Source organism: Scyliorhinus canicula, chromosome 7 (genome assembly GCF_902713615.1).
Source record: "Scyliorhinus canicula chromosome 7, sScyCan1.1, whole genome shotgun sequence".
Taxonomy (NCBI): Eukaryota; Metazoa; Chordata; class Chondrichthyes; order Carcharhiniformes; family Scyliorhinidae; genus Scyliorhinus; species Scyliorhinus canicula.
In genome coordinates, this window is record NC_052152.1 from 125,787,083 (window position 1) to 125,811,047 (window position 23,965).

At 46.4% G+C, this 23,965-nt stretch overlaps 1 protein-coding gene across 2 annotated transcripts in view; it reads right to left on the bottom strand.

The window, feature by feature from the left end:
* Positions 1 to 359: 359 nt before the first annotated feature.
* LOC119969351 (myosin light chain kinase 2, skeletal/cardiac muscle-like) overlaps positions 360 to 23,965 on the bottom strand; it is a 234,329-nt gene continuing 210,723 nt past the window's right edge. For both annotated transcript variants that reach the window (XM_038802880.1, XM_038802879.1), the window contains 3 exons: positions 10,604 to 10,756; positions 8,122 to 8,254; positions 360 to 960 (listed from right to left, as the gene is read on the bottom strand). In XM_038802880.1, the coding sequence (XP_038658808.1) occupies positions 880 to 960; positions 8,122 to 8,254; positions 10,604 to 10,756 (367 nt within the window). In that variant the 3' untranslated portion in view covers positions 360 to 879. The remainder of the gene's footprint in view (positions 961 to 8,121; positions 8,255 to 10,603; positions 10,757 to 23,965) is intronic.

A 23,965-nucleotide genomic window follows, 5' to 3' on the forward strand; every position in this document is an offset into this window, starting at 1 on the left:
TGATCATCAGTTGATGGTGGCCGGTACGTGGTAATCAGTAGGGGGTTTCCTAACCCATATTTAACTTGAAGCCAAGAGACATCATGGAGTTGATGTTGAGTATTCCCAGGGCAACTCCCTCACGACTGTACACCACTGTGCCACCTCCTCTGCTGGGTCTGTCCTGCCGGTGAGATGGCACATACCCAAGAATGTTGATAGTGGTGTGAAGGACATTGTCTGTAAGGTATGATTCTGTGAGTATGACTATGTCAGGCTGTTGCTTAACTAGTTTGTGAGACAGCTCTCCCAACTTTATAAAGACATATTGCCTTAAGTGTTTATTATGACCAAGTAAGGAGTCTTGTGAGATAAAAACATAAAATTAAAAGGTTTATTAACAAGAATAAAAGGAAACATAAGCATACAATATTACATTTGCACAGTTAAAATTAGATATTCTAAACATTTCCCCCAAAGTGTTACCGGACTTCTTTCTGCTGAGATTAGCATGTTTCTTCTCATTTTCAGAATACAAAAATAAGGGTTCTGGCCCATAAGCCAGGTTTCCCATAGGGATTTGGTTTGCTCTGCAATTCACATCTGTTGTGGTCATAACATTGATATATTACTCTAATATATTGTACAGTAATACACTGAGGTTGACTGCAGTAATACACTGTACAATAACAGATTGTGCGATATACTTTAGTAATACGCTGTACAGCAACACACTGCAATACAGCACAGTAATATGTTACATGCTGGCACACTATGCAGTAATACACTACAGCCTATAGCCATCTCTCCTGTGCATTAATCTGTGAAACACGATATTGGAGCTACAGCGTTTTTTTGCATCCAGTGATAGCTTTGATAGGTGGTGACAGCAAGATCATCTCACATCGCCAGAGCTGGAAGCGATCCACAACTGCTGATTTTTTTTAGTCTGTTTGCTGCTGCAATTGCATAATAATTCTTCTATAAAACAACACAAAAGGATTTTATTTAATAGAGCTAAAGGGAATGATTGTTCACATTAAACAGATAGTGTGGAGACACAAAATGTAGGTTTGTGTCAGAATAGGTCTGTCACCACATTTATCCGTGTGCCTGAGTCTCTGTTTGTGTAAGAATGTTTGTCTCTGCACGTGTGTGTGTGTGTGTGAGAGAGATAATATGTATGTGAATATGAGTGTGTGAGAATGTGTGTGAGAATATGTGTTTGCGAGAGAATATGTGTGTGCCTGTGTGAGAATGTGTGCGAGAATGTGTGTGCATGTGTGTGTGTGAGAATGTGTGTCTGAAAATGTGGGCATGAGGCACCCTCAATTACGACACGAGAGCGAGGTCGGTAATCAAAAGGCTTTAATCTACAGAGAACTGAACAGCATCCGAGAGAAGTGTGCTCACCACATGGAGCCTTATCCTATATACTGTTTCCTGGGGGCGTAGCCAGAGGCGGAGTCCCCCAGAGTTCCAAGCATCGTAAAGGGGCAAGGTATTAAAGGTCAGGTACCGTTTGCAGCAGTTATTAATACCGTTCATCACAGGGCAGGATTCAACTAATTGGGAACAAAGTCCCATAGCATTTAGCCATGTGTTTCCCAGTGCTCACAGTGCCGAGAAACACATGGCTATACAGGGGGCCTCAGTGTGGAATGCACAGCCTAGGCTGCACATAGCCTCATTTTGTACACTGGGAGCTCCACACACCAGAACTCTCCAGTGTAGCAAGGGTGCCAGGCTGGCACCAGGACTCCACCCTGCCTGATGTACACATAGCTGGGGGGGCTCCAGTCCTTTGGTAGACCCTCATGAGTGTCGTTCCATCTAGTCCCCATGTGTGGAGACCCAAGGTCTCCAAGGCAAAGGGGATGAATCTAAAAGCCTCAGGCACCTCAGGACTCAGCACATTGGAGTGAGACTCGCTGCCTTGCTCTAATATGCAGATTTGCCAAAACGTAATCCTGTCAACAATGGGCGGGATTTACATCACAACATCTCGGGAGATTGTGTTGGATCTCGTAAGGCGTGCTAGCCGGGTAGATCCCGGGGCGTGGGATCCTGCCTTTATTGGTCATGCTGCGCCATGGCGAGCTGCTTTTCAGGTGCAGCATGGCCATTGGATCGCACTATATGTGTATGAGAAAGTGTGTGTAAGAATATGTGTGTGTGTGAGAATATGTGAATGTGTGTGTGAATGGGTGTGTGTGAGGGAGCAGCACGGTGGTGCCGTGGTTAGCACGGCTGCCTCACGACGCCGAGGACCCTGGTTTGATCCCGGCCCCGGGTTACTGTCCATGTGGAGTTTGCACATTCTCCCCGTGTCTGCGTGGGTCTCACCCGCACAACCCAAAGATGTGCAGGATAGGTGAATTGGCCATGCGAAAATTGACCTTTAATTGGAAAAAAAAATAATTGGGCACATTAAAATAACAAAAATGTGTGAGAATATGCATGTGTGAATTGTGTGGGTAAGAATGTGTGTGTGTATGTGAATGTGTGTGAGAATGTGCGTGGGTGTACGTGAATGTGTACGTGTAAATGAATGTGTGTGGGTGAGAATGTGTGTGTAAATGTGTGTGAGAATGTGCGTGTGTGTATGTGAATGTGTGTGAGAATGTGCGTGGGTGTATGTGAATGTGTGCGTGTAAATGAATGTGTGTGAGTATGTGTGTGTGTGAATGTGTGGGTGAGAATGTGTGGGTGAGAATGTGTGTGTGTATGTGAATGTGTGTGAGAATGTGCGTGGGTGTATGTAAATGTGTGTGAGAATGTGCGTGGGTGTATGTAAATGTGTGTGAGAATGTGCGTGGGTGTATGTAAATGTGTACGTGTAAATGAATGTGTGTGTCTCTGAATGTGTGTGAGAATGTGCGTGGGTGTATGTAAATGTGTACGTGTAAATGAATGTGTGTGGGTGAGAATGTGTGTGTGTGTGTGTGTGAGAGAGAAAGTGTGTGTGTGTGTGTGAAAGTGTGTGTGTGTGTGTGTGTGTGTGAATGTGTGGATGAGAATGTGTGTGTGTGACAATTGGTTCTGTTCCCAATTAAATGGTTCAGAGATCTAAAAAGGTTCAGTTTCTGCTTTTAGCAGCTAAGTGGGGAAAACTCTTTCTTCCCACTCTGTTTTCTCCAGAAATAACCAGTGAATTCTCACCAAAAGGTCACTGCCGGTGTTAAACGAATGGATGCTGTGGTATGAAGAGACAAAAGTCCAGCTCCTTTTCACAAACACCTTTATTTCACTTTAACAGACTCTGCACTAAACTCAATCATCACATCACAGGATCCAGAGTCCACCTGAAGCCCCTTTACATGTCAGTGTTAATCATTGAACACTTAACATAAATGAGACAACTAATTGCAATGTCTCTTAACCCATTACTTAACAGTCGGAACCAACTCTCTCTCTCTGCAGAAATAGCTGATGCAAGCAGAAACTGGAATCCGGTAACTCTCTCTGCAGAATAGGTTGGTCTGAAGCTCTCCTGCACAAGCTGCGAGTAAGATATTGCAAACTGGAAAGACGATCATTACATGCAGTCGGCTAGAGATTGTAAACCACACTCATACTGTGAAGAGAGTGCACTGAAGAACTCATCATTGAAGCAAGGATGCTTATCTTTTGACCCTAATTCTTATTATTTTTACCTCTTTCCACCCTTCTGTGTTTGTCTGTCCTGTCTGTGCGGGTAGAATGTGGGGAAGTGAAAGGGGGAAGTCAGATTTTAGCTTGTCATAAAGCAGCTATACTTACTGCACATTTCATATTTGTTTGCTCTTGTTATAAATAAATAGTAATTGTGTTTAAACTTACAAGCCTGGTGACTGTAATTATTGGACAGCCAAGGGCTAATTACTTTGGATATTTTTATGACAATTATTGGTTAATTGACTTGTGTTGAGACTCCGGTGCATGTGGGGCTGGAATTGACAGCGCTCCAGCCAAGGGTGTCGTAACACTGTGTGTGAATGTGTGTGCATGTGAGAGTGTGCGTGCGTGAGGATGTGTGTATGTGAGATGTATGTGTGTGACAGATAATGTGTGTGTGGGAGAGAGTGTGTGAATGTGTGTCAGAGAGAATGTGTGTGCATGAGAATGTCTGTGTGTGTGTGAATGAATGAATAAGTGAATGAATGCTGGTGTGTGTGAGAGAGTGTGTGTCTGTGTTTGTGAGTGAGTGTGAGTGAGTAAATGGGAGTGCATAAGTTTGTGAATGTGTGCGCATGAGAGTGTGTGGGGGTGATTAAATGCGCGTGTGTGAGACAGTGTGTGCGCGTGAGAATTTGTGTGTTTGAGTGCATGTGTGTGTGTGTAATTGTGTCTGTGTGTCCAAGAGGAACTGTGTTTATGTTATAGATTCATAGAATTTACAATGCAGAAGGAGGCCATTTGGCCCATCAAGTCTGCACTGGCTCTTGGAAAGAGCACCCTTTGCAACCGCACACCTCCACCCTATCCCCACTACCCCACACGTATGGAATATACAGTGAATGGTGGAACCCTAAAGGGTATTGAAAGTCAGAGAGATCTAGGTGTACAGGTCCATAGGTCACTGAAAGGGGCAACACAGGTGGAGAAGGTAGTCAAGAAGGCATACGGCATGCTTGCCTTCATTGGCCGGGGCATTCAATATAAGAATTGGCAAGTCATGTTGCAGCTGTATAGAACCTTAGTTAGGCCACACTTGGAGTTTAGTGTTCAATTCTGGTCGCCACACTACCAGAAGTATGTGGAGGCTTTAGAGAGGGCGCAGAAGAGATTTACCAGGATGCTGCCTGGTATGGAGGGCATTAGCTATGAGGAGCGGTTGAATAAACGTGGTTTGTTCTCACTGGAATGACGGAGGTTGAGGAGTGACCTGATAGAGGTCTACAAAATTATGAGGGGCATAGACAGAGTGGATAGTCAGAAGCTTTCCCCAGGGTAGAGGGGTCAATTACTAGGGGGCATGGTTTAAGGTGTGAGGGGCAAAGTTTAGAGTAGATGTACGAGGTAGTGGGTGCCTGGAACTCGCTGCTGGAGGTGGTGGAAGCAGGGACGATAGTGACATTTAAGGGGCATCTTGACAAATATATGAGTAGGATGGGAATAGAGGGATACGGACCCAGGAAGTGTAGAAGATTGTAGTTTACTCGGGCAGCATGGTCGGCACGGGCTTGGAGGGCCGAAGGGCCTGTTCCTGTGCTGTACTTTTCTTTGTTCTTTGTTAACCCAGTAATCCCACCCAATGCTAAGGGCAATTTTGGACACTAAGGGCAATTTATCATGGCCGATCCACCTAACCTGCACACGTTTGGACTGTGGGAGGAAACCGGAGCACCTGGAGGAAACCCACGCACACACGGGGAGAACGTGCAGACTCCGCACAGACAGTGACCCAAGCCGGGAATTGAACCTGCGACCCTGGAGCTGTGAAGCAATTGTGCTAATCACTATGGTACCGTGCTGCCATGTGTGAGATTGTGTGTGTATGTCTGTGTATGTAAGTTTGCAGCACATTCTCAGAACTTCCACAGCACTGACCCTCTGACAATGCGGCACTCATTCAGTACTGACCCTCTGACAATGCAGCGCTCCCTCAGTACTGACCCTCTGACAGTGCAGCACTTCCTCAGCATTGACTCTCTGACAGTGCAGCGCTCCCTCAGTACTGGCCCTTTGACAGTGCAGCACTCCCTCAGTACTGACCCTCCAACAGTGCAGCATTCCTTCAGTACTGACCCTCTGTTAGTGCAGCACTGCCTCAGCACTGACCATCCAACAGTGCAGAATTCCCTCAGTATTGACCCTCTGACAGTGCAGCACTGCCTCAACACTGACCCTCTGCCAGTGCAGCACTCTTTCGGCACTGACTGTGTAGCACTCCCTCAGCACTGACCCTCTGACAGTGCAGCACTCCCTCAGCACTGATCCTCTGACAGTGCAGCACTCCTTCAGTACTGACCCTCTGACTGTGTAGCACTCCCTCAGCACTGCCCCTCCCAATAGTGTAGCATTCCCTCAGTACTGACTCTCTGACAGTGCAGCATTGGCTCAGCACTGATCCCCTGACAGTGTTGCACTCCCTCTTGTAAGGAACCACATTTAAATCCTTTTCTGACCCTTGTTTCCTTTTTTAACTTCTGTTCAGCATGTTGCTTCAATTTACAGACTGTGCTTTGAACTTTTGTACCTGGACGATTACTGAAAACACCCCTGGTCTAATGTGCTATTTGAACTGGCCCAGGTGGTCTCCCCTCAGCGCAGTGCAGTGTGGCAGGGTCTCGAAATGTCATTTTGATGGACTTGGCCAGCAACCAATCAACTCTTCTGGAATCCCGGGACTTAACCAATTCTCGATTTTGATTGTTAGAGCCCTTCAAAAGCTTCTGGAAGAAGGGGAGCAGATTCAATTTTAAGTCAGTTCTGCTCAGATCTGAAGTGCAGCAAGAAGAAGGTTGAAAACTCTCTATCAACTAAGGCTGGCGAGTTAAAACACTCTATTCAGCCAGGCCTGTGAAAATTTAACTTCTGTTTAAAAGGCTGAGGAAGGCACAGCTCTTGTAGTTCTCTCTGAGGTCTCCAGATGACTGGAATGAAGACACATTTTCCCTCTCTTTTCAATACAGTTAATCTTGATCTGTAGAAAGACTAGAGAAGCATTCTAGAGGCAAAGTGGTCTAAGATAGCCTCAGTGAGGCTGAGGTCAGCCAGGTGACTCCCCAGATAAAATTGTAAATGAAGGCACAGACTAGAGGGTCTGAGCCAGCCAGTGGATTTCAATACTTTGCACCCCGAAAAGATCGCCAACAAAGTCCTCAACCTCAGAAGCGAAAAGACTCAAATCTCTCATTCCAGTTAAACTCCTGTTATTTTAGTCCTTCCATATCTGTGTGTGACTGGGTGGCGGGGGTGATGGTGTTAGGAGAATAATTAGACTGGCAGACTGTTATTCTATTATTACTATTGTATATTTATCTCTGCTCTTGTTATAACTAAACAGTTTTTTCATGCTTTACTTACAAATCTGGTGCCTTTAAGTAATTGAAGCAGTCAAGGATCAAAGATCTCAGAAAAGCCTACAAATTATTAGTTAATTCACTGTGTTGGGACTCCGGGGAATTTGGGGTTGGAATTTACTGTGTACCAGCTCAGGATGCCGTAACACTCTGTACTGTACTGGAATGGAGGCCTGGAGTTTCTGACCAGTTCTCTGGAAAAGGGATTGGAATCTATAACATTCTAGCACAAAGTGAAAATGTGCCGAGTGAAGCAGATTTGAAACGTTGATGTGCTTTGGTAGGATAAATGTGCAAGGAATGCTTATCCTTATGTCATGTGAGAGTACCTTTAAGAAATGGGTGTTTAGGTATGGGTGTGTATAATATCTGTAGTGAGAGTACCTTTAAGAAATGGGTGTTTATTACTGCAGTGATGTCAGAGAGTGGGTGGAGCTGGGCTGTCTGTCAGTTTTTCACATTTGTTTTAGGCTGTTTGCTGCAGGGTGTGTTTTAGTTTCATTTTCTGAGCTGGATAGCTGCAGTCACAGCCAGAAGGTGTATGAGTCTCTCTCGCTCTGTAATTTAAAGACTGTAAATCGATCCTTTGGTGATTTAAAACTAATAACTGCTCTCAGTAGTAAATTTAAACCTGATGTTTTAAAAAGGTTAACTTGAGCTCCTAGAATAAACATTGTTTTGCTTTAAAAAATACTTTTCCATTTATGCTGTACCACACCTGTAGAATGGGCCGTGTGCTCCCCATACCACATCTATTAAAAGTTGTGGGTCAGGTGAACTCCATGATACACTTTGGGGTTCTCTAAACCCTGGCCCATAACAATTAATATGGGTGATGAGGGTAATATAATTAATGAGGGGGTCACATTATTATTCTCACAAGGAGACAGAAGAGTTCAGAGAACTTTATTTCTAAGGAGACCGTTGAAGCATTGGGTTGGCAGCCGGGATTGTTTGAGGCAGGGACTGTAGTCCCTGTGTGAGGACGAGCCAATCACTGATGCGGGAGACAGAGAATGAGAGGCTTGGAATAATGGTTTGCATTGCCTTATCAGAATGTCAACATCTGTATGATCAGTGGACAGAGTGTGCCTGCAGGGATGGAGTGAGTGTAAGATGGGCATTGAACTGTTACCTTCCACAATCGTTTCATTACATATTTCTTCAGCAGCAGCTGGGACTTGAGTTGAATTCCGCTCTGTCTGGATTTCACAGAGACATTCTTGACCCAAGGATGCTTCAGGCATTGAGCAGCACTGAACCGTCCACTGAAATACAAAAATCCAAAATCAGCGAGCTAACATTGCTCACCCAGACCCTCCATACCGACACTGACACCCCCACACAGACACACTCCCCCACACTGACACACTCCCCCACACTGACACACACCCCCACACTGACACACCTTCCACACTGACACACCCTCCTACACTGATACACTCCCCCACACTGACACACTCCCCCACACTGACACACCCTCCCACACTGACACACCCTCCCACACTGACACACTCCCCCACACTGACACACTCCCCCACACTGACACACACCCCCACACTGACACACCTTCCACACTGACACACCCTCCTACACTGATACACTCCCCCACACTGACACACTCCCCCACACTGACACACCCTCCCACACTGACACACCCTCCCACACTGACACACTCCCCCACACTGACACACTCCTCCACACTGACACACTCCCCCACACTGACACACTCCCCCACACTGACACACCCTCCCACACTGACACACTCCCCCACACTGACACACCCTCCCACACTGACACACCCTCCCACACTGACACACCCTCCCACACTGACACACTCCCCCACACTGACACACTCCCCCACACTGACACACCCTCCAACACTGACACACTCCCCCACACTGACACACTCCCCCACACTGACACACCCTCCCACACTGACACACTCCCCCACACTGACACCCCCCCCACACTGACACACTCCCCCACACTGACACACCCTCCAACACTGACACACCCTCCCACACTGACACACACCCTCCCACACTGACACACCCTCCCACACTGACACACACCCTCCCACACTGACACCCCCCCCCACACTGACACACTCCCCCACACTGACACACCCTCCCACACTGACACACTCCCCCACACTGACACATTCCCCCACACTGACACACCCTCCCACACTGACACACTCCCCCACACTGACACATTCCCCCACACTGACACACTCACCCACACTGACACACCCTCCAACACTGACACACCCTCCCACACTGACACACACCCTCCCACACTGACACACCCTCCCACACTGACACACACCCTCCCACACTGACACACCCCCCCACACTGACACACTCCCCCACACTGACACACCCTCCCACACTGACACACTCCCCCACACTGACACACCCTCCCACACTGACACACTCCCCCACACTGACACACCCTCCAACACTGACACACCCTCCCACACTGACACACACCCTCCCACACTGACACACCCTCCCACACTGACACACACCCTCCCACACTGACACCCCCCCCCACACTGACACACTCCCCCACACTGACACACCCCCCCACACTGACACACTCCCCCACACTGACACACCCTCCCACACTGACACACTCCCCCACACTGACACATTCCCCCACACTGACACATTCCCCCACACTGACACACTCCCCCACACTGACACACTCCCCCACACTGACACACTCCCCCACACTGACACACTCCCCCACACTGACACACCCTCCCACACTGACACACTCCCCCACACTGACACACACCCTCCCACACTGACACACTCCCCCACACTGACCCACTCCCCCACACTGACACACCCTCCCACACTGACACACCCTCCCACACTGACACACTCCCCCACACTGACACACCCTTCCACACTGACACACTCCCCCACACTGACACACTCCCCCACACTGACACACACTCTCCCACACTGACACACCCTCCCAAATTGACACACACCCTCCCACACTGACACACCCTCCCACACTGACACACCCTCCCACACTGACACACTCCCCCACACTGACACACCCCACCACACTGACACACCCTCCCACACTGACACACTCCCTCCTACACTGACACACCCTCCCACACTGACACACACACTCCCCCACTGACCCCCCCCCCCCACACTGGCACACCCTCCCACACTGACACCCCCCCCCCACACTGACACACCCCCCCCACACTGACACACAGCCCCACACTGACACACACACTCCCACACTGACACACCCCCCCCACACTGACACACCCCCCCCACACTGACACACTCCCCCACACGGACACACCCTCCCACACTGACACACTCCCCAACACGGACACACCCCCCCACACTGACACCCCCCCCCCCCACACTGACACACTCCCCCACACGGACACACTCCCCCACACGGACACACTCCCCCACACCAATGCCAATTCACTTGCTGAAACAAGTTCCAACACATAGTCTAACGACACTCCGACACAAGTACTAACACATGAACTGGAAAAAACGACAGCACAGAAACTGAAACAGACTTTTACAGACAAGCTCAAGGTGCAGCCATGTTCTTAACTTTACCTTTTCTCCCTGATCAGCAAATTTGCAATAAAATCTTTAGCATCCTCTGAGATATTTTCAAAAGCCTCATCATCAAAGCTGCAGTTGGTGGTTAGGATGCTAGTGAGGGTCTCTGCATCTGTGTCTCCCAGAAATGGTGATAGCCCACTTAATCTAAACACAGGAATGCAATCAGAGACATTGAGAGTGGAAGATGCAGAAAATTAATCCCATGAGAAAGAACAACAGCATCACAGAACGCTATCTGTAAGAGAGACGATTACAGTCTGACAGATCCCTGTCTGAATGACAGAGACAATTAATCCCACTATGAGAGGATCTCTTCTTCCTTCCCTATGTACGGTATGCATTGTCTGTACAGCATGCAAGAAACAATACTTTTCACAGTATACTATTACTTTTGACAATAATAAATCAAATCAAATCAAAAAAAGGATTACAGTCTGACAGATCCCAATATGAGACACAGAGAGGATTACAGTCTAATTTATAACACTGTGAGAGATAGGATTACAGTCTGACAGATCCCAGTCTGAGGGAGGATTACAGTGCCATAGATCCCAGTCTGAGGGAGGATTACAGTGCGATAGATCCCAGTCTGAGGGAGGATTACAGTGCGATAGATCTCAGTCTGAGGGAGGATCCCAGTGCGATAGATCCCAGTCTGAGAGAGAGCATTACAGTGCGATAGATGCCAGTATGAAAAAGAGGATTACAGTCTGACAGATCCCAGTCTGAGGGAGCATCCCAGTGCGATAGATCCCAGTCTGAGAGAGAGCATTACAGAACGATAGATGCCAGTATGAAAAAAGAGGATTACACTCTGACAGATCCAAGTGTGAGAGACAGAGAGGATTACAGGCTAACTGATGCCAATCTGAGAGATAGGATTACAGTGACAGATCCCAGCCTGAAATAGGATTACAATCTGCGAGATTCCAGTCTGAGAGAGAGGATTACAGTATGAAGATCCCAGTGTGTGTGTGAGAGAGGTTTATAATCAGACTGCAATCCTCTCTCTCAGTCTGGGATCTGAAATCCCCTCCGACAATGAGATCTGTCAGACTGTAATCCTCTCTCTCACACTGTGATCTGTCAGACTGTAATCCTCTCTCATACATGGAGATCTGTCAGACTCTAATCCTCTCTCTCACTGAGATCTGTCAGACTATAATCCTCTCTCTCACACTGAAATCTGTCAGACTATAATCCTTTCTCTCACACTGAAATCTGTCAGACTGTAATCCTCTCTCACACACGGAGATCTGTCAGACTGTAATCCTCTCTCTCACACTGAGATCTGTCAGACTGTAATCCTCTCTCACACACGGAGATCTGTCAGGCTGTAATCCTCTCTCACACTGAGATCTGTCAGACTGTAATCCTCTCTCACACACGGAGATCTGTCAGACTGTAATCCGCTCTCTCACACTGAGATCTGTCAGACAGTAATCTTTCCTCTCAGACGGAGATCTGTAAGACTGTAATCTTCTCCCTCACATGGAGATCTGTCAGACTGTAATCCTCTCTCACATACAGATCTGTCAGACTGTAATCCTCTCTCTCACACGGAGATCTGTCAGACTGTAATCTTCTCCCTCACATGGAGATCTGTCAGACTGTAATCCTCTCTCTCACACTGTGATCTGTCAGACTGTAATCCTCTCCCTCACACGGAGATCTGTCAGACTGTAATCCTCTCTCTCACACGGAGATCTGTCAGACTGTAATCCTCTCTCTCACACTGAGATCTGTCAGACTGTAGTCCTCTCTCTCACACGGAGATCTGTCAGACTGTAATCTTTCCTCTCACATGGAGATCTGTCAGACTGTAATCCTCTCTCACACACTGAGATCTGTCAGACTGTAATCCTCTCTCTCACACGGAGATCTGTCAGACTGTAATCCTCTCTCTCACATGGAGATCTGTCAGACTGTAATCCTCTCTCTCACACTGTGATCTGTCGGACTGTAATTCTCTCTCTCACACTGAGATCTGTCAGACTGCAATCTTCTTGCTCACACGGAGATCTGTCAGACTGTAATCCTCTCCCTCACATGGAGATCTGTCAGACTGTAATCCGCTCTCTCACACTGTGATCTGTCAGACTGTAATCCTCTCTCTCACACGGAGATCTGTCAGACTGTAATCCTCTCTCTCACACGGAGATCTGTCAGACTGTAATTCTCTCTCTCACACGGAGATCTGTCAGACTGTAATCCTCTCTCACACACTGAGATCTGTCAGACTGTAATCCTCTCTCACACACTGAGATCTGTCAGATGTAATTCTCTCTTTCTCAGACTGCGATATGCCAGATTGTAATAAATTCATAAAATATGGGAGCAGTATTAGGCAACTTGGCCATCGAGTCTGCTCCAACATTCAAATTTGTCTGATCTCAGCCTGGCCTCAACGCCACCTTCCTGCCCTTCCTCCATAACCCTTCAAACCATTGCCAATTAAAAATCTATCAAACTGTCTGACAGATCTCAGGATGAGAGAGAGAAGAATACAGTCAGACATAACCGTGTTTGAGACAGTGGATTACAGTCTGACAGATCCCAATATGAGAGAGAGGATTACAGTCTGACAGATCCCAGTTGGAGAGAGAGAGTAGTACGATCTGACCAACCTCACTGTGAGAGAGAGGATTACAGTCTGACCAACCCCCACCTTCGTGAGAGGATTACAGTCTGACAGATCCCACTGTGAGAGAGGATTACAGTCTGACAGATCCCACTGTGAGAGAGGATTACAGTCTGACAGATCCCACTATAGGAGATAGGATTACAGCCTGACAGATCAAAGTGTAAGAGAGGGTAACAGTCTGACAATCCCAGTCTGAGAGAGAGGATTACAGTCAGACAGATCCCAGTTTCTGAAAGAGGATTATAGTCTGACAGATCCCAGTCTGAGAGGATTACAGTCTGACAGATCCCAGTCTGAGAGGATTACAGTCTGACAGATCCCAGTCTGAGAGGATTACAGTCAGACAGATCCCAGTCTGAGAGGATTACAGTCTGACAGATCCCAGTCTGAGAGGATTACAGCCTGACAGATCCCAGTTTGGGAGAGAGGATTACAGTCTGACAGACCCCAGTCTGAGAGGATTACAGCTGGACAGATCCCAGTATGGGAGAGAGGATTACAGTCTGACAGACCCCAGTATGGGAGAGAGGATTACAGTCTGACAGACCCCAGTCTGAGAGGATTACAGTCTGACAGACCCCAGTATGGGAGAGAGGATTACAGTCTGACAGACCCCAGTCTGAGAGGATTACAGTCTGACAGACCCCAGTATGGGAGAGAGGATTACAGTCTGACAGACCCCAGTCTGAGAGGATTACAGTCTGACAGATCCCAGTCTGAGAGGATTACAGCTGGACAGATCCCAGTATGGGAGAGAAGATTACAGTCTGACAGACCCCAGTCTGAGAGGATTACAGTCTGACAGATCCCAGTCTGAGAGGATTACAGCTGGACAGATCCCAGTATGGGAGAGAAGATTATAGTCTGACAGATCCAAGTCTGAGTGTGAGAGGTTTGCAGTCTGATAGATTACACTGTGTGTGTGAGGTTTACATTCTGACAGATCCCACTGAGAGACAGGACTACAGTCTAACAGATTCCAGTGTGAGAGTGACTGGATGATTGTTTGATAGTTCCCAGCGTGACAGCGAGAGGAATAAGTCTGTTGAATACCAGTGTGTGAGAGAGCATTACAGACTGACAGATCCTAGTGCGAGAGACAATTTCAGATTGACAGATCCCAATCTGCGACAGACGATGACAGCTTGACAGACCTCAGTCTGAGAGAGGATTACGCACTGACAGATACCAGACTAAGACAAAGAATTTCAGTCTGACACATCTGAGTCTGGGAGTGAGGATTACAGTCTGTCAGAGATAAATCTGAGAGAAAGGATTACAGTCTGAAAGATACCAGTATGAGAGTGGATTATAGTCTGACAGAACACAGTATGAGAGAGAGGAATACAGTCGGATATATCCCAGTTTGAGACAGTGAATTACATTCTGACAGATCCCACTTTGAGAGAGTGGATGACAGTCTGACAGATCACAGTCTGAGATGGATGATTACAGTCTGACGGATCCCAGTCTGGGAGTGAGGATTACAGTCTGACATATATCAGTTTGAGAGACAGAATTGCAGTCTGATAGATCTGAGTCTGATAGATCTGAGTCTGATAGATCTGAGTCTGATAGATCTGAGTCTGATAGATCTGAGTCTGATAGATCTGAGTCTGATAGATCTGAGTCTGATAGATCTGAGTCTGATAGATCTGAGTCTGATAGATCTGAGTCTGATAGATCTGAGTCTGATAGATCTGAGTCTGATAGATCTCAGTCTGATAGATCTGAGTCTGATAGATCTGAGTCTGATAGATCTGAGTCTGATAGATCTGAGTCTGATAGATCTCAGTCTGATAGATCTGAGTCTGATAGATCTCAGTCTGATAGATCTCAGTCTGATAGATCTCAGGCTGATAGATCTCAGGCTGATAGATCTGAGTCTGATAGATCTGAGTCTGATAGATCTGAGTCTGATAGATCTGAGTCTGATAGATCTCAGTCTGATAGATCTCAGTCTGATAGATCTCAGGCTGATAGATCTGAGTCTGATAGATCTGAGTCTGATAGATCTCAGTCTGATAGATCTGAGTCTGATAGATCTGAGTCTGATAGATCTGAGTCTGATAGATCTCAGTCTGATAGATCTGAGTCTGATAGATCTCAGTCTGATAGATCTCAGTCTGATAGATCTGAGTCTGATAGATCTCAGTCTGATAGATCTCAGTCTGATAGATCTGAGTCTGATAGATCTGAGTCTGATAGATCTCAGTCTGATAGATCTCAGTCTGATAGATCTGAGTCTGATAGATCTCAGTCTGATAGATCTGAGTCTGATAGATCTGAGTCTGATAGATCTGAGTCTGATAGATCTGAGTCTGATAGATCTCAGTCTGATAGATCTCAGTCTGATAGATCTGAGTCTGATAGATCTCAGTCTGATAGATCTGAGTCTGATAGATCTGAGTCTGATAGATCTCAGTCTGATAGATCTCAGTCTGATAGATCTCAGTCTGATAGATCTCAGTCTGATAGACCTCAGTCTCAGAGAGAGGGTTACAGTCCACGAGATCCCAATCTGAAAGAGAGAATTACCTCTCGACAGACCCCAGTCTGAGAGAGGGAATTACAGTCTGTCCGGTTCCAGGATGAGACAGAGGAATACAGGAGGACATATCCCATTTTGAGGCATAGGATTACAGTATAACAGATCTCGGTATGGGAGAGAGCATTACAGTTTGATAGATCCTAGTCTAAGAGAGGGTAACAGTCTGACAGATCCACGTCTGTGAGGATTACAGTCAGACAGGTCCCAGGATGAGAGAGAGGATTACAGTCAGACAGATCCCAGTCTGAGACAGAGGATTACAGTCTTCCAAATCCCAGTCTAAGCATGAGAAGTTTACAGTGTGTTATGGGCCAAGGTTTAGAGAACCCCAAAGTGTATTATGGAGTTCACCTGACCCACAGCTTTTAATAGATTGTGGTATGGGGAGCACACGGCCCACTCTACAGGTGTGGTACAACAGAAATGGAAAAGTATTTTTTAAAGCAAAACAATGTTTATTCTATGAACTCAAGTTAACTTTTTTAAAACATACAGTGAACATCTTAGCAACCATCAATTCAAATACAACCCCCAAAGAATACAACACTAAGTAATCCTTAAGCTATTCTTTTAACATTCATAAGACTTGATAATTTTTTTTTAAACAGAAGCACATCAGTTTAATAACTGAGAGCAGTTATTAGTTTTAAATCACCAAAGGATCGATTTAGTCTTTAGATTACAGAGAGAGAAACTAATACCCCTTCTGGCTGTGACTGCAGCTATCCAGCTCTGAAAATGAAACTAAAGCACACCCTGCAGCAAACAGCCTAAAACAAAAGTAAAAAGCTGACAGACAGCCCAGCTCCACCCACACTCTGACATCATTGATAAACACCTATTTCTTAAAGGTACATTTCTTAAACACCCATTTCTTAAAGGTACTCTCACATGACAAGTGCGATTGCTCACAGTGTGGGTGATGGGTTTGCATTCTGACAAAATCACCGTTCTGAAGGCTGAGTAGTTTGCTGCAAACAATGGTCTGTTTGTGGTTGCGGGGTTGTTTGAAGGCAAGTAGTGGGGGTGTAGGGATGACCTTGGCAAGATGTTCGTCTTCATCGATGACGTGTTGAAGGCTGCGAAGAAGATGTTGTAGTTTCTCTGCTCCGGAAAAATACTGGACGACAAAGGGTACTCTGTCGGTTGTATCCCGTGTTTGTCTTCTGAGGAGGTCAGTGCGGTTTTTTGCTGTGGCGCGTTGGAACTGTCGATCGATGAGTCGAGTGCCATATCCACTCTTACGACGGCGTCTTTCAGCGTCGGTAGATGTTTGTGGCGCTCTTTCTCATCTGAGCAGATCCTGTGGATTGGAGGGCTTGTCCATAGGGGATGGCTTCTTTAATGTGTTTAGGGTGGAAGTTGGAGAAGTGGAGCATTGTAAGGTTAACTGAGGGCATGCGGTAAAGTGAAGTGCTGAGGTGATCGTCCTTGATGGAGATGAGTGTGTTCAAGAATGCAACCAATTCTGGAGAGTAGTCCATGGTGAATCTGATGTTGGGATGGAATTTAGTCGGAATGTGATGACTAGGGGCTTTTCACAGTAACTTCATACTTGTGACAATAAAAAGATTATAATTGATGTCATCGTATAGTTGTTTCAGTGATTCTTCACCGTGGGTCCAAAGGAAGAAAATGTCATGATATATCTGGTGTGTAACGTCGGTTGAAGGTCCTGTGCGGTGAGGAGGTCTTGTTCAAACTGCGCATGAAGATGTTGGCATATTGAGGTGCGAATCTGGTCCCCATGGCTGTTCCGTGTGTCTGGATGAAGAACTTGTTGTCGAAGGTGAAGACGTTGTGATCCAGCGAATGAGTTGCAGAATTGCGTCTAGAGATTGGCAGTTGTCAGTGTTGAGTACTCAGGCTGTTGCAGCAATGCCGTCATCTTGGTCACTTGGCCAATGTTGTCTACCTCATACGCTGCAGGAAAGGATGTTCCGAAGCTTGATATATTGGTGAGACCATGCAGACGCTGCAACAACGGATGAACAGACATCGCGCGATAATTGCCAGGCAGGAATGTTCCCTTCTCGTCGGGGAACACTTCAGCAGTCAAGGGCATTCAGCCTCTGATCTTCAGGTAAGCGTTCTCCAAGGCTGCCATCAGGATGCGCAACTACGCAGAATCACTGGGCAGAAACTTATAGCCACGTTCTGCACACATGAGTACGTCCTAAACCGGGACCTTGGATTCATGTCGCATTACATCCACCCCCCACCATCTGGCCTGGACTTGCAAAATCCTACCAACTGTCCTGGCTTGAGGCAATTCACACCTCTTTAACCTGTGATTATCCATCTCTCCAGTTGCTCCGTCTGGACCTGTAAAGACTTAATTACCTGCAGAGACTCACATTCAAAGTGTAGTCTTGCATCTTTGGCTTTGTCTGTATATTAGTTTCTGGAACCCACCTCTTCATTCACCTGAGGAAGGAGCAGTCCTCCGAAAACTAGTGATTCAAAACAAACCTGTTGGACTTTAACCTGGTGTTGTTAGACTTCTTACGATATCCCAGTATGAGAGTGCAGATTACAGTCTGAGAGAGAGGATTACAAGCTGTCAGATGCTAGTCTGAGAGAATGGAGTACAGTCTGACAAATCCCAGTCCGGAACAGAGAGGTTTACAGTCTGACAGATCCCAGTGGAAGAGCGAGTGGATTATAGTCTGGTGAATCCCAGTCTGTGAGACAGCATTGCAGTTGATCAGATCCGGGAGGGAGAGGGGAATACTGTCTGACAGATCCCAGTCTGGGAGAGAGGATTACAGTCCCACAGATCCCAATCTGAGAGAGGATTACAGTCTGACTGATCCCAATCTGAGAGAGAGGATTACAGTCCAACAGATCCCAATCTGAGAGAGAGGATTACAGTCTGACTGATCCCAATCTGAGAGAGAGGATTACAGTCCCACAGTTCCCAATCTGAGAGAGAGGATTACAGTCTGACTGATCCCAATCTGAGAGAGAGGATTACAGTCTGACTGATCCCAATCTGAGAGAGAGGATTACAGTCCCACAGATCCCAATCTGAGAGAGGATTACAGTCTGACTGATCCCAATCTGAGAGAGAGGATTACAGTCCAACAGATCCCAATCTGAGAGAGAGGATTACAGTCCCACAGATCCCAATCTGAGAGAGAGGATTACAGTCTGACTGATCCCAATCTGAGAGAGAGGATTACAGTCCCACAGATCCCAATCTGAGAGAGAGGATTACAGTCCCACAGATCCCAATCTGAGAGAGAGGATTACAGTCTGACTGATCCCAATCTGAGAGAGGGGATTACAGTCCCACAGTTCCCAATCTGAGAGAGAGGATTACAGTCCCACAGTTCCCAATCTGAGAGAGAGGATTACAGTCCAACAGATCCCAATCTGAGAGAGAGGATTACAGTCTGACTGATCCCAATCTGAGAGAGAGGATTACAGTCTGACTGATCCCAATCTGAGAGAGAGGATTACAGTCCCACAGATCCCAATCTGAGAGAGGATTACAGTCTGACTGATCCCAATCTGAGAGAGAGGATTACAGTCCCACAGATCCCAATCTGAGAGAGGATTACAGTCTGACTGATCCCAATCTGAGAGAGAGGATTACAGTCTGACTGATCCCAATCTGAGAGAGAGGATTACAGTCTGACTGATCCCAATCTGAGAGAGAGGATTACAGTCCCACAGATCCCAATCTGAGAGAGGATTACAGTCTGACTGATCCCAATCTGAGAGAGAGGATTACAGTCCCACAGATCCCAATCTGAGAGAGGATTACAGTCTGACTGATCCCAATCTGAGAGAGAGGATTACAGTCTGACTGATCCCAATCTGAGAGAGAGGATTATAGTCTGACTGATCCCAATCTGAGAGAGAGGATTACAGTCTGACTGATCCCAATCTGAGAGAGAGGATTACAGTCTGACTGATCCCAATCTGAGAGAGAGGATTACAGTCTGACTGATCCCAATCTGAGAGAGAGGATTACAGTCTTACTGATCCCAATCTGAGAGAGAGGATTACAGTCTGACTGATCCCAATCTGAGAGAGAGGATTACAGTCTGACTGATCCCAATCTGAGAGAGAGGATTACAGTCTGACTGATCCCAATCTGAGAGAGAGGATTACAGTCTGACTGATCCCAATCTGAGAGAGAGGATTACAGTCTGACTGATCCCAATCTGAGAGAGAGGATTACAGTCCCACAGTTCCCAATCTGAGAGAGAGGATTACAGTCTGACTGATCCCAATCTGAGAGAGAGGATTACAGTCTGACTGATCCCAATCTGAGAGAGAGGATTACAGTCTGACTGATCCCAATCTGAGAGAGCGGATTACAGTCTGACTGATCCCAATCTGAGAGAGAGGATTACAGTCTGACTGATCCCAATCTGAGAGAGAGGATTACAGTCTGACTGATCCCAATCTGAGAGAGAGGATTACAGTCTGACTGATCCCAATCTGAGAGAGAGGATTACAGTCTGACTGATCCCAATCTGAGAGAGAGGATTACAGTCTGACTGATCCCAATCTGAGAGAGAGGATTACAGTCTGACTGATCCCAATCTGAGAGAGAGGATTACAATCCCACAGTTCCCAATCTGAGAGAGAGGATTACAGTCTGACTGATCCCAATCTGAGAGAGAGGATTACAGTCTGACTGATCCCAATCTGAGAGAGAGGATTACAGTCTGACTGATCCCAATCTGAGAGAGAGGATTACAGTCTGACTGATCCCAATCTGAGAGAGAGGATTACAGTCTGACTGATCCCAATCTGAGAGAGAGGATTACAGTCTGACTGATCCCAATCTGAGAGAGAGGATTACAGTCTGACTGATCCCAATCTGAGAGAGAGGATTACAGTCTGACTGATCCCAATCTGAGAGAGAGGATTACAGTCTGACTGATCCCAATCTGAGAGAGAGGATTACAGTCTGACTGATCCCAATCTGAGAGAGAGGATTATAGTCTGACTGATCCCAATCTGAGAGAGAGGATTACAGTCTGACTGATCCCAATCTGAGAGAGAGGATTACAGTCTGACTGATCCCAATCTGAGAGAGAGGATTACAGTCTGACTGATCCCAATCTGAGAGAGAGGATTACAGTCTGACTGATCCCAATCTGAGAGAGAGGATTACAGTCTGACTGATCCCAATCTGAGAGAGAGGATTACAGTCTGACTGATCCCAATCTGAGAGAGAGGATTACAGTCCCACAGATCCCAATCTGAGAGAGAGGATTACAGTCTGACTGATCCCAATCTGAGAGAGAGGATTACAGTCCCACAGATCCCAATCTGAGAGAGGATTACAGTCCCACAGATCCCAATCTGAGAGAGAGGATTACAGTCCCACAGATCCCAATCTGAGAGAGGATTACAGTCCCACAGATCCCAATCTGAGAGAGGATTACAGTCCCACTGATCCCAATCTGAGAGAGAGGATTACAGTCCCACAGATCCCAATCTGAGAGAGGATTACAGTCCCACAGATCCCAATCTGAGAGAGAGGATTACAGTTTGACTGATCCTAGCCTGGGAGTGAGGATTATACTCTAACAGATCCCAGTTTGTGACAGTGGTGCTTTGTTACCTGCGTGGTAGGTAACATGTGCTACTCAATCCTTGGTTAGTGATTAGGTTTTCTGAATCCAGATGAAGAAGATTCGAACTCTTCGAGTCGTAACAAAAGGTTAATTGAGTAACTACAACAATATTTACATGAGTTCTTTCCTTTAACTTTGATACTAGTGATAAGGTTAACAAGATCTAACTCTAACAAGATGATAACTATACGTAACTTCACTGGCCATCTAAACTACTCTGCTGTTACTTTGATCACAGTGCACCCGAGAGAGAGAGAGAGAGAGAGAGACATAATGTGAATGCCTTTTATACCCCTGTTGGTCCGGCCCTTTAGTGATCATGTGGTGCTACTGATTACACATTAAGCCCTTGTGTACATGCACATCTAGAGATAACCACAAGTGGATTGTCTGTCAGATTCCAGTCTGAGAGAGAGGATTGCAGCCTGACAGTTACCAGTCTGATAGAGAGGATTACAGTCTGACAGACCCAGTATGGGAGATAATTACAGTCTGAGAGAGAGGATTACAGTCTGATAGATACCAGTCTGAGGGAGAGGATTACAGTCTGACAGATCCCTGCCAGGGAGTGAGGACTATAGTCATACAGATCCCAGTTTGTGACAGTGGATTACAGTCCCACAAATCCCAGTCTGAGAGAGAAGATTACAGTCTGATAGATACAAGTCTGAGAGAGAGGATTACAGTCTGACTGATCCCAATCTGAGAGAGAGGATTACAGTCTGAGAGAGAGGATTACAGGCTGTCAGATACTAGTCTGAGAGAGAGGATTACAGTTTGATAGATACCAGTCTGAGAGAGTGGATTACAGTCTGACAAATCTCTGTCTGAGCGAGAGAGTTTCACCATCAGATAAAGTGTGAGAGAGGATTACAGGCTGTCAGATACCAGTCTGAGAGACAGGATTACAGTCTCACAGTTCCCAATCTGAGAGAGAGGATTATAGTCTGAGAGAGAGGATTACAGTCTGAGAGAGAGGATTACAGTCTGACAGATGCTAGTCTGAGAGAGAGGATTACAGTCTGAGAGAGAGGATTACAGTCTGACAGATGCTAGTCTGAGAGAGAGGATTACAGTCTGACAAATCTCTCTCTGAGCGAGAGAGTTGCACCGTTGGTTAGATCACAATGTGTGAGAGAGGATTACATTCTGACAAATCCCAGTCTGGAATAGAGAGGTTTACAGTCTGACAGATCCCAGTGGAAGAGCGAGTGGATTATATTCTGGTGAATTCCATTCTGTGAGAGAGCATTACAATCTATCAGATCCAGGAGGGAGAGGGGAATACTGTCTGACTGATCCCAATCTGAGAGAGAGGATTACAGTCCCACAGATCCAATCTGAGAGAGGATTACAGTCCCACAGATCCCAATCTGAGAGAGAGGATTACAGTCCCACAGAGCCCAATCAGAGAGAGAGGATTACTGTCTGACTGATCCCAATCTGAGAGAGAGGATTACAGTCCCACAGATCCCAATCTGAGAGAGAGGATTACAGTCTGACTGATCCCAATCTGAGAGAGAGGATTACAGTCCCACAGATCCCAATCTGAGAGAGAGGATTACAGTCTGACTGATCCCAATCTGAGAGAGAGGATTACAGTCTGACTGATCCCAATCTGAGAGAGAGGATTACAGTCCCACAGATCCCAATCTGAGAGAGGATTACAGTCCCACAGATCCCAATCTGAGAGAGAGGATTACAGTTTGACTGATCCTAGCCTGGGAGTGAGGATTATACTCTAACAGATCCCAGTTTGTGACAGTGGTGCTTTGTTACCTGCGTGGTAGGTAACATGTGCTACTCAATCCTTGGTTAGTGATTAGGTTTTCTGAATCCAGATGAAGAAGATTCGAACTCTTCGAGTCGTAACAAAAGGTTAATTGAGTAACTACAACAATATTTACATGAGTTCTTTCCTTTAACTTTGATACTAGTGATAAGGTTAACAAGATCTAACTCTAACAAGATGATAACTATACGTAACTTCACTGGCCATCTAAACTACTCTGCTGTTACTTTGATCACAGTGCACCCGAGAGAGAGAGAGAGAGAGAGACATAATGTGAATGCCTTTTATACCCCTGTTGGTCCGGCCCTTTAGTGATCATGTGGTGCTACTGATTACACATTAAGCCCTTGTGTACATGCACATCTAGAGATAACCACAAGTGGATTGTCTGTCAGATTCCAGTCTGAGAGAGAGGATTGCAGCCTGACAGTTACCAGTCTGATAGAGAGGATTACAGTCTGACAGACCCAGTATGGGAGATAATTACAGTCTGAGAGAGAGGATTACAGTCTGATAGATACCAGTCTGAGGGAGAGGATTACAGTCTGACAGATCCCTGCCAGGGAGTGAGGACTATAGTCATACAGATCCCAGTTTGTGACAGTGGATTACAGTCCCACAAATCCCAGTCTGAGAGAGAGGATTACAGTCTGATAGATACAAGTCTGAGAGAGAGGATTACAGTCTGACTGATCCCAATCTGAGAGAGAGGATTACAGTCTGAGAGAGAGGATTACAGGCTGTCAGATACTAGTCTGAGAGA